General features: G+C 41.2%; 1 protein-coding gene across 3 annotated transcripts in view; it reads right to left on the bottom strand.

Moving 5' to 3' along the window:
- The window catches only part of BNC2 (basonuclin zinc finger protein 2), a 336,975-nt gene that overhangs the window by 106,519 nt on the left and 216,176 nt on the right, over positions 1 to 14,280 (bottom strand). For all 3 annotated transcript variants that reach the window (XM_086629489.1, XM_086629488.1, XM_086629487.1), the window contains one exon: positions 11,463 to 11,565. In XM_086629489.1, the coding sequence (XP_086485615.1) occupies positions 11,463 to 11,565 (103 nt within the window). The remainder of the gene's footprint in view (positions 1 to 11,462; positions 11,566 to 14,280) is intronic.

Raw genomic sequence — 14,280 nt, 5'->3', positions numbered from 1 at the left:
GTGCTTATGGGAAGAAGGGCTTCAGCACAGATGATCACCCTGATGGAGAAGCTCATGTAGGTTAATCATGTGAGCGTCCCAACACACAGCTGCTTTTGTATGTGTTAGTATCATCTATCACCTCTGCTAGAGACAGCAACTATTGATTAGTCCATGGTGTCATGGCCCTGAGGGCACCAACTGGCCTTCATCGCACTGACCAGCCTCTCTGGAGATCCGCCCTGCATTCTCAGACTCAGGCCTGGACCTAAGGTACATTGTAGGTGTGTCCCTGTGTAGCCTTGTCTTCTAGATGACACTCAGACCCATGTTCCAGCCTCATCTTCAGCCCTATCTCTGGTCCCACCTTCTTTTGTTCCTGACTGAAGCCCATGGATGGACCGTTGACCTGACTCATTCCTTTGCCATGCCTGAGGATGTCAATGGACCCAGTTACCAGCACCTGGTTCTGTCTAACATGACTAGACCTCGAGCAACTGTGCTCAGGGTGCAGGCATGGCCAGTGCTGGAGTTGCCCTTGACTCCTGGCTCAGATGACTTTTGCTTTTTTTCTGCTCCTTGACACATGGAATGACAGTGTCATTGTTGAAACCTACAATTTATAATAGAAGCCACTAAATTAATATATCTCTTTCTATTACCTTGATTAGTCATTCATCTTCAATCTTTCCTATCTCATCTCCAAAGTAAAATGCCTCCTTCCTATCAGCCATTAATACCTTCTTAAAAACATTCTCTTCCTTAACAATGATGACATAGGAGTTAATACGTATCTTAATGGTCCTAATGCCATCTGGTTGACATACATATACAGCGAGACAGAAGTACATTTGGGAGTCCTGGTTTGTGGTCTGGATTTGGAGGATTTCCATGTTAATCCAAACGCACCTCAAATTCCATTAATTTTGATTCACAGATTCCCAGAAAGTCAAGGTGGGAAAGGATTTCTGCAGATTGTCTGGTGCAGCCCTCTATTGAAGATAGGACCTCAGATTAGGTTATCTCTGGCCCTGTCAAGTGAAGTCTTTGATACTTACAGTGGGGGAAATTCCACCACTTCTCCAGGCAACCTATTCCATCTTTTATGGCAAGCCAAGACCATGGTGCAGTTTCAGTCTAGGGTGTAACTCTAGTTCAAGCCTATGAAATGCTTTCCCACATGTACTAAACCACCTCAGTTTTCCCAGGAAAACCTCCTGTTCTAAAGTTGCTGACTGCTAAAGGTGTTCAGACTCTCGGAAGACTGGTTCATACAGCTAGTTTCACCATTCATAAACATCAATTTTCCCACCCCAATTCGTATACTGTGACGGTTTCACAAAGCCACTGTTAAATATACTTCAGAAAAATTAACTGTAATCAATTAGAATATAATCTGAGAAGTCTTTGAGACTCATGTTATACATTTCTTGTGTTATCGTTTCTATTTTTAAAATCCAGATGGAAATAGGATAATAAAGTAACACTATTGTCTGCTAAATTAATCTGGGACAAGTTTCCTCATAATGCTACAGCTCAAATCAAAACTCTTCTTAGTAGGTAAAAAAAATAAAATAAATGTTTTTTCCATTGAACTTCACATTTGCAAAACAGAAAGCTGAGGTAAAGTTACCCATGGTATTATCGTTACTTCGCAAATCTGAAAGCAGTATGAATCTTTTATTCTTGCAGTTAGATCCCATTTTAATCTTATGAAGCTATATGGAATGAAGTGGTAGGGTTTGTTTCATTTAGAACTCTTTCAATTTGTGTTCTGCTTAACCTAGTGAACTCTAGTTAATTAAGATGTTCCTATAAACAATTAAGCTTCTTGTAGGATCGTTAAGAAGATATAAAAATTTATGATGTAATAAAGTGTAATAAAATGATAAAGTGGTTAGCATATCATAGCAATTCATGTGGAGCAGCATAGGTGTTAAAGGAGACAAGTAAGCAGGTCCTGTCACCTAAACATCCCGGAGAATTGTGGATGAATGTTGCAGAAGTCCAGCACTGCTGCCTCACAAATCCACTGGTGATTTGCACTCTTGGGTTCCACAGAATTTATTCGGCTCATCTGAGAATCAAGCAGCCAGCACCAGACACTCTTTTGCTCCTATCTGAAGTTAAGCCACGTAGTGAACCTCCTATCACCACACCTAAGGGGCCAAGATCAAGGGTTTCACTGACTACCTTTCCAAAAAGCAGCCTCTACTATGCCTGGAAAGAGGAATTCCAAGTGCTAATTAAAAACCCATTGGTTTTATTGCCTTTGCTCCATCTTGCACGTAGCAAGTCTATTTTTTTCCTTGCTAGATTCTCTGCTTAAGAAGACAGGGTAAGACATCATCCCTAGTCCAAGACATCTCCCTAACATTTTATCCTATGGTTTTGAGTATACTATATGGGATGAAGCCTTCTCTGTAAAATGTAAATTCAGTGATGCTGGGCACAAAATAATAATATATCTTGCACTTTTGAAATACCTTTAGTATAAACCTCACTGAGCATTTTATAGTTAGTAAAGGGAGATCTTAGCTATAAAAGTGGTCTTTATGTATTTCAGAGTTGCCAATGAGTATCTGATGGTAATAATAATGCCTGTTGTGTGGGAATACAAAGTGTGATTAGTAAATCAAAAGTTTTTCAGACAATAAAACATTCATAATGAGAAAGGGATTCACTTTGAATGTGAATATAGCCGAACCCGCCAGAAAAGGGCACTATGCTTCAGAATGAGTCATGGTCTGTTTAGGGCTTACCAGGCACTGGAGCAGTCCTCAGCTGACTGCTTAATGTCTGGTCAGGGATAATCTCACCTGACCACATCCAAGGGACATTGGCATATGTCATGGTTTGATGTGTGGGGGGGTGGGGGTTCTGGTGGCAGGAAAGGGGCTTTGCTCCCTGTGACCTCCCTGGTTTTGGAACCGGGTCAGACTTGGTTCTGGCCACCAGATCAGACTGCCATCCCCCTCGGGGTTGAGCCAATCAGCGCCTCTGCGAATTGCCCTATTTAAGTTGGGACAAAGGAACCAGAAAAGGTGCTTTGCCCAGGAGCGAGGAGAGAAGGGAGGAGGGCACTGCCCCCGCTCCCTGGCTCCCGGCCGGGCGGCTGCCTGCATCAGGCTGGTGCCGCCCACTGAGGATGGCGGCAGCAGAGCCAGTTGGGGAGCTTGGGGAGCACCCCACTCCCGGGGTGCCCACTGGGCTGAGTTCACCTGGAGAGGACTGAGACCCGAGAGAAACAGCCGCATCGACAGCAGGTCAGTGAGGATGGAGCGGGAGGAGGTGCCGGAGCCGAGTTTCCCCTGCGGCTGATGGTGAGATAGCAGGCGGCCCCCCTGCAGCCAGGACGGCCTCGGTGGAGCAGAGACCCACTCGCAGCCCGTGGGGAGAAGATGCCTGAGCCTGAGGATGGTCGTGTTGGGACGCACGACAAGGCAGAGAGGCATCTGGAGTCTGAGTGACGACCCACGCCGGAGCGAGTGGCTACAACTCCCTAAGTACCCAAGACTGTGGTAAAGCCCACACCGGAGCAATCTCTGGGGAAGGATTGTTTCCAGTGGGCTGGACTCACGCTGGAGAAGTTTGTGGATTTTTCCTCGTGAGTAGGGGATCCACTGGAGCAGGGGAAAAAGGTGTAAGGACTCTTCTTCCTTTAAGAGAGAAGCAGCAGTAACAGCACGGAATGAACTGACCTGCACTCCCCCAGTCCCTGCTCCCTGCACCGCTGCGGGGAGGAGGTAGAGCCGGGAGGAAAAGAAAAAGCGGAGGGGGGTGGGAAGGAAGGTGTCAGTTTTAAGATCTGGCTTTGTTTCTTTTTATCCTCTCAAGGAACTGGTTTGGTTTCCCTTTGTCCTTTTAAGTAACCGTTAATAAATTGTTTTGCTTTAAGAAAGCCCAGTCTGTTTTGCCCGGGACCATGGTTGGTGGGTGCCCCCTCTGTTCTTGTCTCAACTCTCAGTCCCTTTATTATATTTTTCTCCTCTCCACTTTACTGGAGAAGGAGAGACTGTGTGAGTTTTAGTTGCTGGATCGGTCTAAAACCACGATGGCATATTCAAACCCAGAGCTATGAGCCAATAAGGTTGGGAGAGGGAGAAGGGTCTAACCTCCTCCTGATTGCATTGAGATGTCCTGGGGCTGTCAGGAAAGAAAACTATTTTAATCTGAATGGACCCCAAGGGAAATCCAAAGTGTGAGTGTGAACATACGTAAGTTAGAACCTGTGGTTTACCCCTAGGGAAAATGCTACTAGGAAAACGTTGACACCTGCGGATGTCAAATTTGTGTGAGGACTAGACCCTGGACCGTATGGTTAAGTCAGCATCAGATGAGTACAAGGATGGAAAGGGAAGGCTTTTTATTTAATCTTGGGGCAACTAAACACTATTTCCCTTCTGTCACTTGTGTCTTACAAACCTTTGAAACAGTATTATTTGTCTCAGATGCCCTAATACTTGGATATTCTCATTTGCTTTTACCTCTGCTTGACTTGCATTAAGGGTGATCTTGAAGTAACCCAAAGCAAGCACTACATCACATAATTCCTACCAATGTGGCTGGCTTTGAAACCAGATACAGGGTCAGAGTACCCACAAGATAACAGAGTGCATCTTCTCTGTGTTGTATTGGCCACTTTGGGAATTGCTGCTGAAGGGAAGCAAAAAAGGATGGCATAGGCAGAAGGGAGGACTTAAAAAAGTGTTTACCAGTAATGAATGTTAATTAGGTAAGGTTCCTGGAAGCAACTGAGTAACGACAAACATGCTTCAGCCTTCATGGTCCAAAAGAAGTTATCACAGATGGATTAAAATCATTTTGTCAGGAAAAACCAGACTAGGTCTAAAAAAGTTTTACTTTAAAAGTCATAAAGAGCTAGCCTTTATTTCAAGGAATTGTAGATAATTACTTTGCTAAAAATCTCTATATAACTAGAATAAAAAGAAATAAATGTATGATGTTCTCAAGAAATTCTAAAGCATTTTAAAGAATTAAATAAACTGAATAGAAAGAAGCAAGTATGTTTGGTATGCTAAATTTTTTTTTTTATATCCTATGGAACAATACAAAAATAACCCAATTATTTTACCCGTAAACTATAATAGTAGGATTATATTTCTCCTTTCCTTTTTTAGTATTTATTCTCTACTATCTCGATTTTTAAGTAAAGAACAACATGGCAGTTCTGCCAGCTTTTAGAGAGACTCTAACATCTGTGACATATTTTTGTTTTGTTTTGTTTTGTTTTGTTTTGTTTTATTTTGTTAGAGATGATCTTTGACTTTGCAAACCTGGATTTCTTTCACTTAACAGTTTTGGACTGATATAGGAACCCTGCTGATTTTTATTTCAACACAGCCCTTCTCTCTCCCCACCTCATTCCCATGCAGCTCACACTTAAAATCTAAACCTTCTTCCTGGATGAGTCCTTTCAGCAATTTGAGGATAAGGGAGAGATGCAATTTCTAAAATTTTCACAGCATTCAGCATGGCAGGAGTGTTGGAACTAGATGATCTTTGAGGTCCCTTCCAACTCTAACCATTCTACGATTCCATGATTCTATGATTCTTGTTTTTCTTTTCTTTATTTATTTACAGCTGTCCTTCCTTTCTTTTGTTCTCACTTCATGTTTCTTTTACCAGACTATTTCATGAACTACTATGCAGAAATTCAGAAAACTCAACCATTCTGAATGAAGAAGACACAGTCATGCCATGCGTGGAGCATTCTCCATTTTCTAGGGAAGGTTGTTGTTTTCATCGCTCGTCTCATTTACAGCAAGCTAGTACCTGTGCTATGTAAACACTGGCAGCAGCAAACTTCCTTCACAAGGTGACAGTGCAACCCACGCAACAAGCCTCTCAGCATTACCAAAATCTACCAGGTAATGTTGTTTCCACTAAAACCGAAAGACACTTAATCTCAAAGTTACTAGAGAAAAGCCCCGGCCAAGTCTGGGACTGGGGATGAGGCCGTATGTGGCCTCATCGTTCCTCGGAGAGGTACTAAAGCCTTCTTCAACAAACAGCCCGGCCCCGAGCCGTGCCGATTGGCATGACACAGATGAAAAGACGTCAAAGACTACTGTAAGACTAAGGGGAAAAAAAAAAAAAAGAAGGAAGACAGAAAAATGTTCACAGGATACTTCATTTCCTAGAGTAGATTGAACAGTGTGAAATTCAGTGAGTCCAAGAAGGCGCAGTACACCAAAAACATCTGAAAAACAGGCTGCTGCGCTCCGATTGAGTTTCATCACTGATCAGTTTGAGTGCAAGACAGAGAACTAGCATTTCTAACCTTCTGACTCTCTTTGAAACAAGGTGACAATGATTTCAGACAAACTTAATAATATTGTTATACTGTGTTCCTTCAAATCACTGCAAAGTCTGAGATACTGAAACTAAAATAAATAGAATAAATGTCCATTATGACATATGTCACCTTGGCACACCTTTTTAGAGCAAAATGGTTATGAGAGAGGGTAGGCTGTATTTCCCATTGATGCTGCATTTGATCTTTTGATCTGTTGGACTATGTATAGTAAGAGTGTTTCTGCCAGCAGTACGGTAGTTGTTATTCTGACATCAATGACAAGCACACAAGGCAAAATGCAAAGTCAATGAAATCAACGTCTTTTTACTGCAGACTCGCTTAATTTCTTTCCTCATAGGCTGAGATACTTATGCTAGGGGAAGTGGGTGGCAAATAAAGTGGGGTTTTTTCATAACTTCCAATAATGGGGGAACATAACCCCCATTTTTAAAAAGGGGAACAAGGAGGACCCGGGCAACTACAGACCGGTCAGCCTCACCTCTGTGCCTGGCAAGGTCATGGAGCAGATTCTCCTGGGAACCATGCTAAGGCACATGGAGAGCAAGGAGGTGGTGGGTGACAGCCAACATGGCTTCACCAAAGGCAGATCGTGCCTGACCAACTTGGTGGCCTTTTACGATGGGGTGACAGCATCGGTGGACAAGGGTCGACCAATGGATGTCATCTACCTGGACTTGTGCAAAGCTTTTGACACTGTCCCGCACGACATTCTTCTCTCTAAATTAGAGAGTCATGGGTTTGATGGATGGACCACTCGGTGGATAAGGAATTGGCTCAATGGCCGCACTCAGAGAGTAGTGGTCAACGGCTCAATGTCCAAGTGGAGACCGGTCACGAGTGGCGTCCCTCAGGGGTCCGTGTTGGGCCCGACCCTCTTCAACATCTTTGTCGGTGACGTGGACAGTGGCATGGAGTGCACCCTCAGCAAGTTCGCCGATGACACCAAGCTGTGTGGTGCCGTTGACACGCTGGAAGGGAGGGATGCCATCCAGAGGGACCTTGACAGGCTGGAGAGGTGGGCCCGTACCAACCTCATGAAGTTTAACCAGGCCAAATGCAAGGTCCTACATCTGGGTCGTGGCAATCCCAGGCATAAATACAGACTGGGTGGTGATTGGATCGAGAGCAGCCCTGAGGAGAAGGACTTGGGAGTACTGGTGGACGAGAAGCTCAATATGAGCCGGCAATGTGCTCTTGCGGCCCAGAAGGCCAACCGCGTCCTGGGCTGCATCAAGAGGAGTGTGGCCAGCAGGTCGAGGGAGGTGATTCTCCCCCTCTACTCTGCCCTTGTGAGACCTCACTTGGAGTACTGCGTCCAGTTCTGGAGCCCCCAACATAAGAAGGACATGGACCAGTTGGAGAGGGTCCAGAGGAGGGCCACGAAGATGATAAGAGGGCTGGAGCACCTTTCCTATGAGGACAGGCTGAAAGAGTTGGGGCTGTTCAGCCTGGAGAAGAGGAGGCTCCGGGGTGACCTTATAGCGGTCTTCCAGTACCTCAAGGGGGCCTACAGGAAAGATGGGGAGAGGCTGTTCAGGAGGGCCAGTTATGATAGGACAAGGGGTAATGGTTTTAAAATAGAGGGAGGTAGGTTCAGGTTGGATATTAGGAAAAAATTTTTTACTATGAGAGTGGTAGAACACTGGAACAGGTTGCCCAGAGAGGTGGTGGATGCTCCATCCCTGGAGACGTTCAAGGCCAGGTTGGACAAGGCCCTGAGCAACCTGATCTAGTTGGAGATGTCCCTGTTCCTTGCAGGGGGGTTGGACTAGATGACCTTTGAAGGTCCCTTCCAGCCCTAACCATTCTATGATTCTATGATTCTATAAAGTTTGAGTAGTGATATTCGTGCTAAAGCTAGCAAAGCGTCATGACTGCCCTCATAGTATAATATGTTACTTTTAATACACAAAAAATAGTAGGAAAAGAAACCAATTCAAGCACTCAAGAAAGTCTTAATTTTTTGTAGTTGTTCTACTCCTGCATTATTTAACAGCCACAAAATAGCAATTGACTGTGTTAAAATAAATTCTCCTTTAAAAAAAAAAAGACTATTAAGATTTTAATAAGATTTTATATTTCACCATATGGACTATACAAAGTATCTTAATCTTAAAAAAAAAAAAATAAGAGAAGAGAAGTAAAAACATCTAACTGTTATCTGTTTGCCTGCTTGAGGCCTAGGAAATGGCTTATCCAATTTAAATCATTTATTTTTGTTTTAGAAAATAAATCCCCACCCAAGCTGGCAATATGAAAGCCAGGCTTCAGCTGAAAACAAATTAAAACAGTCTAGTTACCCAAATCTCTTAAAATATCCAGAGATTCTCACCAGCAACCACCCTTTCTCCATTATGCACCGCAGTGCTAGAGAATGCTGCTATGCTCTACGCAGCTTTTGGCTTCAGCCTTAAAAATACTGACGGCAGGATTACCAGGGTAGCACAAGGGTGCAGGGTCAAAACTCGATAAGCTGAACTTTTGCCAACAGAAACATTTGTCTTGCCACGAAAGAACTTCTCTGATGAATCTGTTCATATATTGACAATCCCACTTTTGGCAGCTGCCGACAGAAGAAACTGAACTTGTAGGAAACCTTTTCTTTCAAGATGTACGCAGCTCATGTTAAGTGAGTGAGGAAACACATGAGAAAGGCAGTGGAAGCAGGAAAAAAGGAAAACAGGCCAGCATTTACTAAGTGCAGTAATACTGTGGTGGGCTGCGTGCCTTTTCCTCCTCGCTCCAAGAATCCCAACATTTTAAATGGCAGTTATTAACACAAATTAACTCTGCACAGATTAATCAGGTACAGCATGAGAAGACTGCAGTTCTAAGCTATTTTTGATCTATTCAGTTAATTATGATTCTAGGTTATCAGAACTGAATAAGCACAGTACTTCCTGTTGGAAATACCTATTCTTTGATAATTACATTCAGTAAAGCACTACATCATGTGTCAAGGAGCTGAGTTGAAATTCATTAATAAAAATCAGAAGGAAACCTTTTAATTAAAGCAGCAGGAAATACTATTTGCATTCAAGGAGCAACTTCTGAAACTGCCATGCTAACGGTTTAAAGCAAATCACTTCTGAACAGCAACCTGATTCAGTCATTTTGAAATCCAGGCACTACAGTGCAATGGATTGATCAGTCTCCTGAATACTGTCCTCAAAATCCTGGAAAACAGCTAGGATCAAGAATTGAAGCAGATGCATCATAGCCTCCAGGAAGTAATTTACAAGCCTGTGCTTTGAGCATGTATATGAAACATACATCTGACTTGTCTCGCTCTGCCATAAAATGTAAATACTCCAGATGAATGTACACGAAGTGTACTAAAAAAAATAAATCAGAGCATTCTTCCCTTGGTGCAGTAGTAAAACAAACACTTTCTAATAATATATAACTGTATTAAGTTTTCTATTTGGAATGTTAAGCACTCAGGTATGGGAGCAGGTGGTGTATCCCTGATCACATTCACCTTTCAACTTTCTGGATTTGTAAACCGGGGACATTTCTATTACACACTCTGTAGGAATCTCAGATTACTGTCATGTATTCTGATTTTGAATTCAACCACCTCACAGGAAAGAATTTATCAGAAAAATCTGACCACACTTTTCTAAGATGTACTGATTAAAAAGAAAATGTGGGATGCCTGTATGCCAGAACCTAAGCTCTAGACCCCTGATTTCTATTACTCAACAGGAGGATACCCTGGAAAATAGCTAGACAAGTCTTTCCTATCTCTGGATCGGCAAAAACTTTAGATGCTGATTCTACATAAAGCCTGAAGCATGCCTGAACTATAGAAATTCCGCAAAGTTTAGCAAGCCTTTCAAGAAATGTGTGTCTGGTTATACTGTGACTGAAGGTATCTTTCTGGGAATTAAGAGGAGAAAAAATAAGCTGTGGCCCTAGAGAATCTAGTAGATAATAAATCTGCAACCGGCTACCAGATTGGTGGTGTTAGGGTATTTCTAGGCAGGCTGTTTATATTACCATGCAGTGACACAGGACTGCATGGTACTGGCATTCCTGCTTTCCTTTCCACGTATGTGAATTTTTAAAAAACTTCTCTGGCAGTCTGTGCTGTTGAATTTCTTGAGCATTCACACTTGCCATATGTCAGAATGCTCAGGCACAAATACACACAGACATGAACTAAATAAATAGAGACCAAGTGCATCTTAGGAGGCAAGTACTAAGCTTCCACCCCAGGTCTCATTGAAATAAAATAAAATTTCTAGAATATAACCCACTGAATATCTGGCAGAAGTGGGAAATGAAGACAGTGCTTGCTTAGGTGCCAGTAGACTATGAAAAAAAAAAATCTCCAACACTGATTTCTTCTGCAAACATAGTAATCTTTCTCATTATTCTTTTTTCTTTTTCCTTTTTTTTTTTTCCCCCTTGTTAAACATTTTAGGTATCCTCCTTATTTGACTTCTAATTGTGTACACAGCTCTCGCTTTCTCTCTCATGCATGGCTTAATCAAGACTATCAAGAAAAAAAACTACCAAACACACGAAATAGTAAGGATAAATAAAACGGAAGACCTGTAAGTGTATTCTGATGCCTTTGTATAGAATCTGGGCATTTTAATCGTTCCTTTCTTTCTTTAGCTACTTCAGCTACAGGAAGAGAGGTTCAACTCACAGATCATAGATGTACACTTTTGTTGAGCCATATAGGATACACTCATTTAATTCTGACATCCAAGCTCCGCAAGTTTGACATTGGTATGTTTGGCTTTCCGTTAGGCTCAGTGACTTATTGGCTGATGGTTCTTTGCAATACAAACTCTGCTGTGCGACCATACGATAAACTTTTTGCCTTTCTGCTAAACCCTGCTAGAACTACATTATTTCCGGGAGGCTAGAATATTCATTTCAGCTGTAAACAAGCTGTTGAACTCCAGTGGCACTTGAAGCTATTGTCAGAATAACAGACCCTCACTTTTCCATCCTAGAAATGGCTGTGAAAAAATACGTGCATGTGTACACATGCACAAACCCAGAGTCTGCATGTACAGACAAATAGATTCAACTACTGTCTAGATCACTCCAGCTCTTAGTATTTAAAGACACTGTGAAAGATGGACAGAACAGAAAAGACAAGCCCAGAGCAGACATTTCTTACCATGTGCCACCCAGCCATGTTTACACTGATCACAGGTTCTCAGGTTAATCTTCCCTGGCTGAAAACATTCACATGTGCAATTTACCAGTGTACAGCGGATGGCCTGGAAAAGAAAGAGAAAACACATATTAATGTCTTTCTTCCTTCTTGTACAAATCTGTTGTGAGGACTGGAAGGATAGTAACGGTACATTAAAAAACAGCCTTTGAACATTCAAAGCTCATTCTTTTAAGTAGAGATTAATTTTCTTTCAAAAACATACATCAGAATCCCTGAGCAACGACAACTAAAATGCTTATTCAATAATAACATGGTCTGTTGTCCCATGGAGATGAATACATTCCTAAATTCTTTGAAAGAATTGCTCTATTTCCTTCAGGAAAAAAAAAAAAAAAGTAGTAGGATGAGGATTCTGTAGGTGTTCTACAAATTTCCTGGTTTTGCATCAACTGCCTGAAGGCAAATGTTACTAGTGATGCCTTACCATAGCAGCATATCAGCTTGATTAAAACCAAGAGTAAAACGAGGAAACAAAAACATACAGAAAGGAAAACTACAGATCTCTTTCCCCTTCCTTCATGGTATCCAAAAGTTATTCTCAAGTTTCCTTTTGGGGTTCACATAAGATATATCTTCGCTACAGAAAGGAGTCCTGGATTTAATGTGTTTCCAAAATAGGATAAAATTATCAAGGTACAAGAACAGGACTGGTTCATAGAACAACCCGTAACTTATCTTTGCATCTATCACTTTCTCCACTGTGTAGGCATAACCCTTTACCTCTTAGCATTCCCTATTTGTCAAACATGTATTTCTCTATTTTACAAAGATTAAATTATTTCAAAGCAGTGATGCTAAAACTCCTGACCAACGCAGAGATCTAAAATTTGCTTCAATAATACACTTCATTAATATCTCATCTCCCTTTTTCAAAATGATTTCAAAAATTACACAGGTTTACTTTCACAGGGGCTAGCTATGTCCACAGAAGAGTGAATATAAATTGAATTAGACTCTTTTTAATGTGTAACAGACATATGTTTTTAAATAGTGTAGAAGATGACCTGTGCACTTCAAACTGCTACTAATAAATTTATGGCATGCATTTAGATGTAATTTGCATGGATATTTCTGAGACAGGGAGGCTTATTCTGATCATTCACAGATTAACAATCTACTGTAACTACCAGAGCTGCCAGGAAAAGATATCTCTATAGATTTAGATGCAATCAATGATTACTTGGGGCCTAAGGTGGGGGAAGGGTGCTTGGTACCTATGGCCACTGAGATACTGAAGCATTATGAAGACTCTTGCCTTTTCCAAACAATTAACACCCACTCACACACACTCTTTCCATACAGAAAAAGAATTACCTTAACTATACTGACATAAAGAAAACTACATTCAACTTTATCTCAGCCAAGCTAAACTCCTCGGTTGCTGACAATGAAAAAGGTTCAGTTATTTTAAATGTTTAATTTCTTTACTTATTTATCTGCATCAGAGAGCAATTTAAAGCCGTTTATACTTCATAGATCCACTTAAAATCTGTATTTCTCTGATAAATTTCTAGTACAAGAGTCCTTTCTCCCTCCTATCCTATCTGTTCTTTTACTATCTTTTACTCTCAAAAACCTAGTGGCGAAAAAAAACCTGCTCTATTATGCCTGACACTTCAGGGCCTCAGTCCCAATGTCACCTGTCCAATTACTCATTAGCTAGGTTATAAAACACTGCTGTATGTATGCGTGATTAAAAGAATTAGTAATATGAAATATAAGAGTACCAAAGAAGTGCTGACCGTGCAAGAATAATATATGTGTTTGTGGGTTATGAGAAAAAAATTCTCCTGAAAGGTCCTGTTTCATGTTCAATAGTTTATTGACTCAGTAATATATCAGGTCTCCACCGGTCAGTAATGGTGTTCTTTCTCTAATATGTTCATTAATTAATGAACTCAGTAATTAATTGTACTGCAAGAAGAAGAGCTTACAAAAGGGTATTCTCGTTTTACCATAAAAGGTTTTCTCACATTCACTACTTTTTTAAAATCTCTACATCAATGCGACACACATTTGCTATACTTGATGTTATTTTGTCTTGTTTGTGTGTTACTTACAGCGTGTGTAACAGAACTACTATAGTATGCACATATACTGGATGAAACTGTCTTTTGGTAGAGTCGCTTTATTAAGGCTCATCAGCATTTCCATTACAATCCTACCTATTTTTGGCCTAGAGGTTAACAGGTTGCTTGTAAAAATTGGATTCAGCTTGAACCTGAAATACAATGTTTCAGCCTAAGAGCGAGTTTTATTACACACATTCAAAAATGACCCATTCAGTCATTATAAATTATAACATGGGGGGAAAAAAAGTTTAGAGGTTTCATGTTTCTTTTCCCTAAGTTAAAGAGAGCCTTGATGGTGTCAAGTGTTGAAGGAGATTAACTAATTAGTGAGATTTCTATTTTTTTTCATAAATACTCCCAAAAAATTCACACAAACTTTTCAGAAAGGTGAAAATGTCAGCTTGTTCCTGAAATAAGTAAATCTGAAAAGTCTTCAAAAAGAGCTGTGCATTTTTACAAATTGCCATGAGAAATTCCAAAGATAAGTAGCAAGGCCCAAACATTCAGCCTGGCCTTACTTGGCCACTTTTTCTGCAAAGGGTATGTTGATGCCAGGTTGTAATCTGGTTTCAGTACTTTCCCATCTCATCACTGAGAATCCCATGCCTACTTCTGAGTGATGAGGATAATCCCTGAAGCAGCAAGATGGTCATTTGGACTGGAAAAATTCATATTCTAGTTCACAT

The sequence above is a fragment of the Tauraco erythrolophus genome, chromosome Z, assembly GCF_009769465.1.
Source record: "Tauraco erythrolophus isolate bTauEry1 chromosome Z, bTauEry1.pri, whole genome shotgun sequence".
Taxonomy (NCBI): Eukaryota; Metazoa; Chordata; class Aves; order Musophagiformes; family Musophagidae; genus Tauraco; species Tauraco erythrolophus.
Note: the sequence above shows the minus strand (reverse complement) of the source record. Positions and strands in the feature narration are given on the sequence as shown.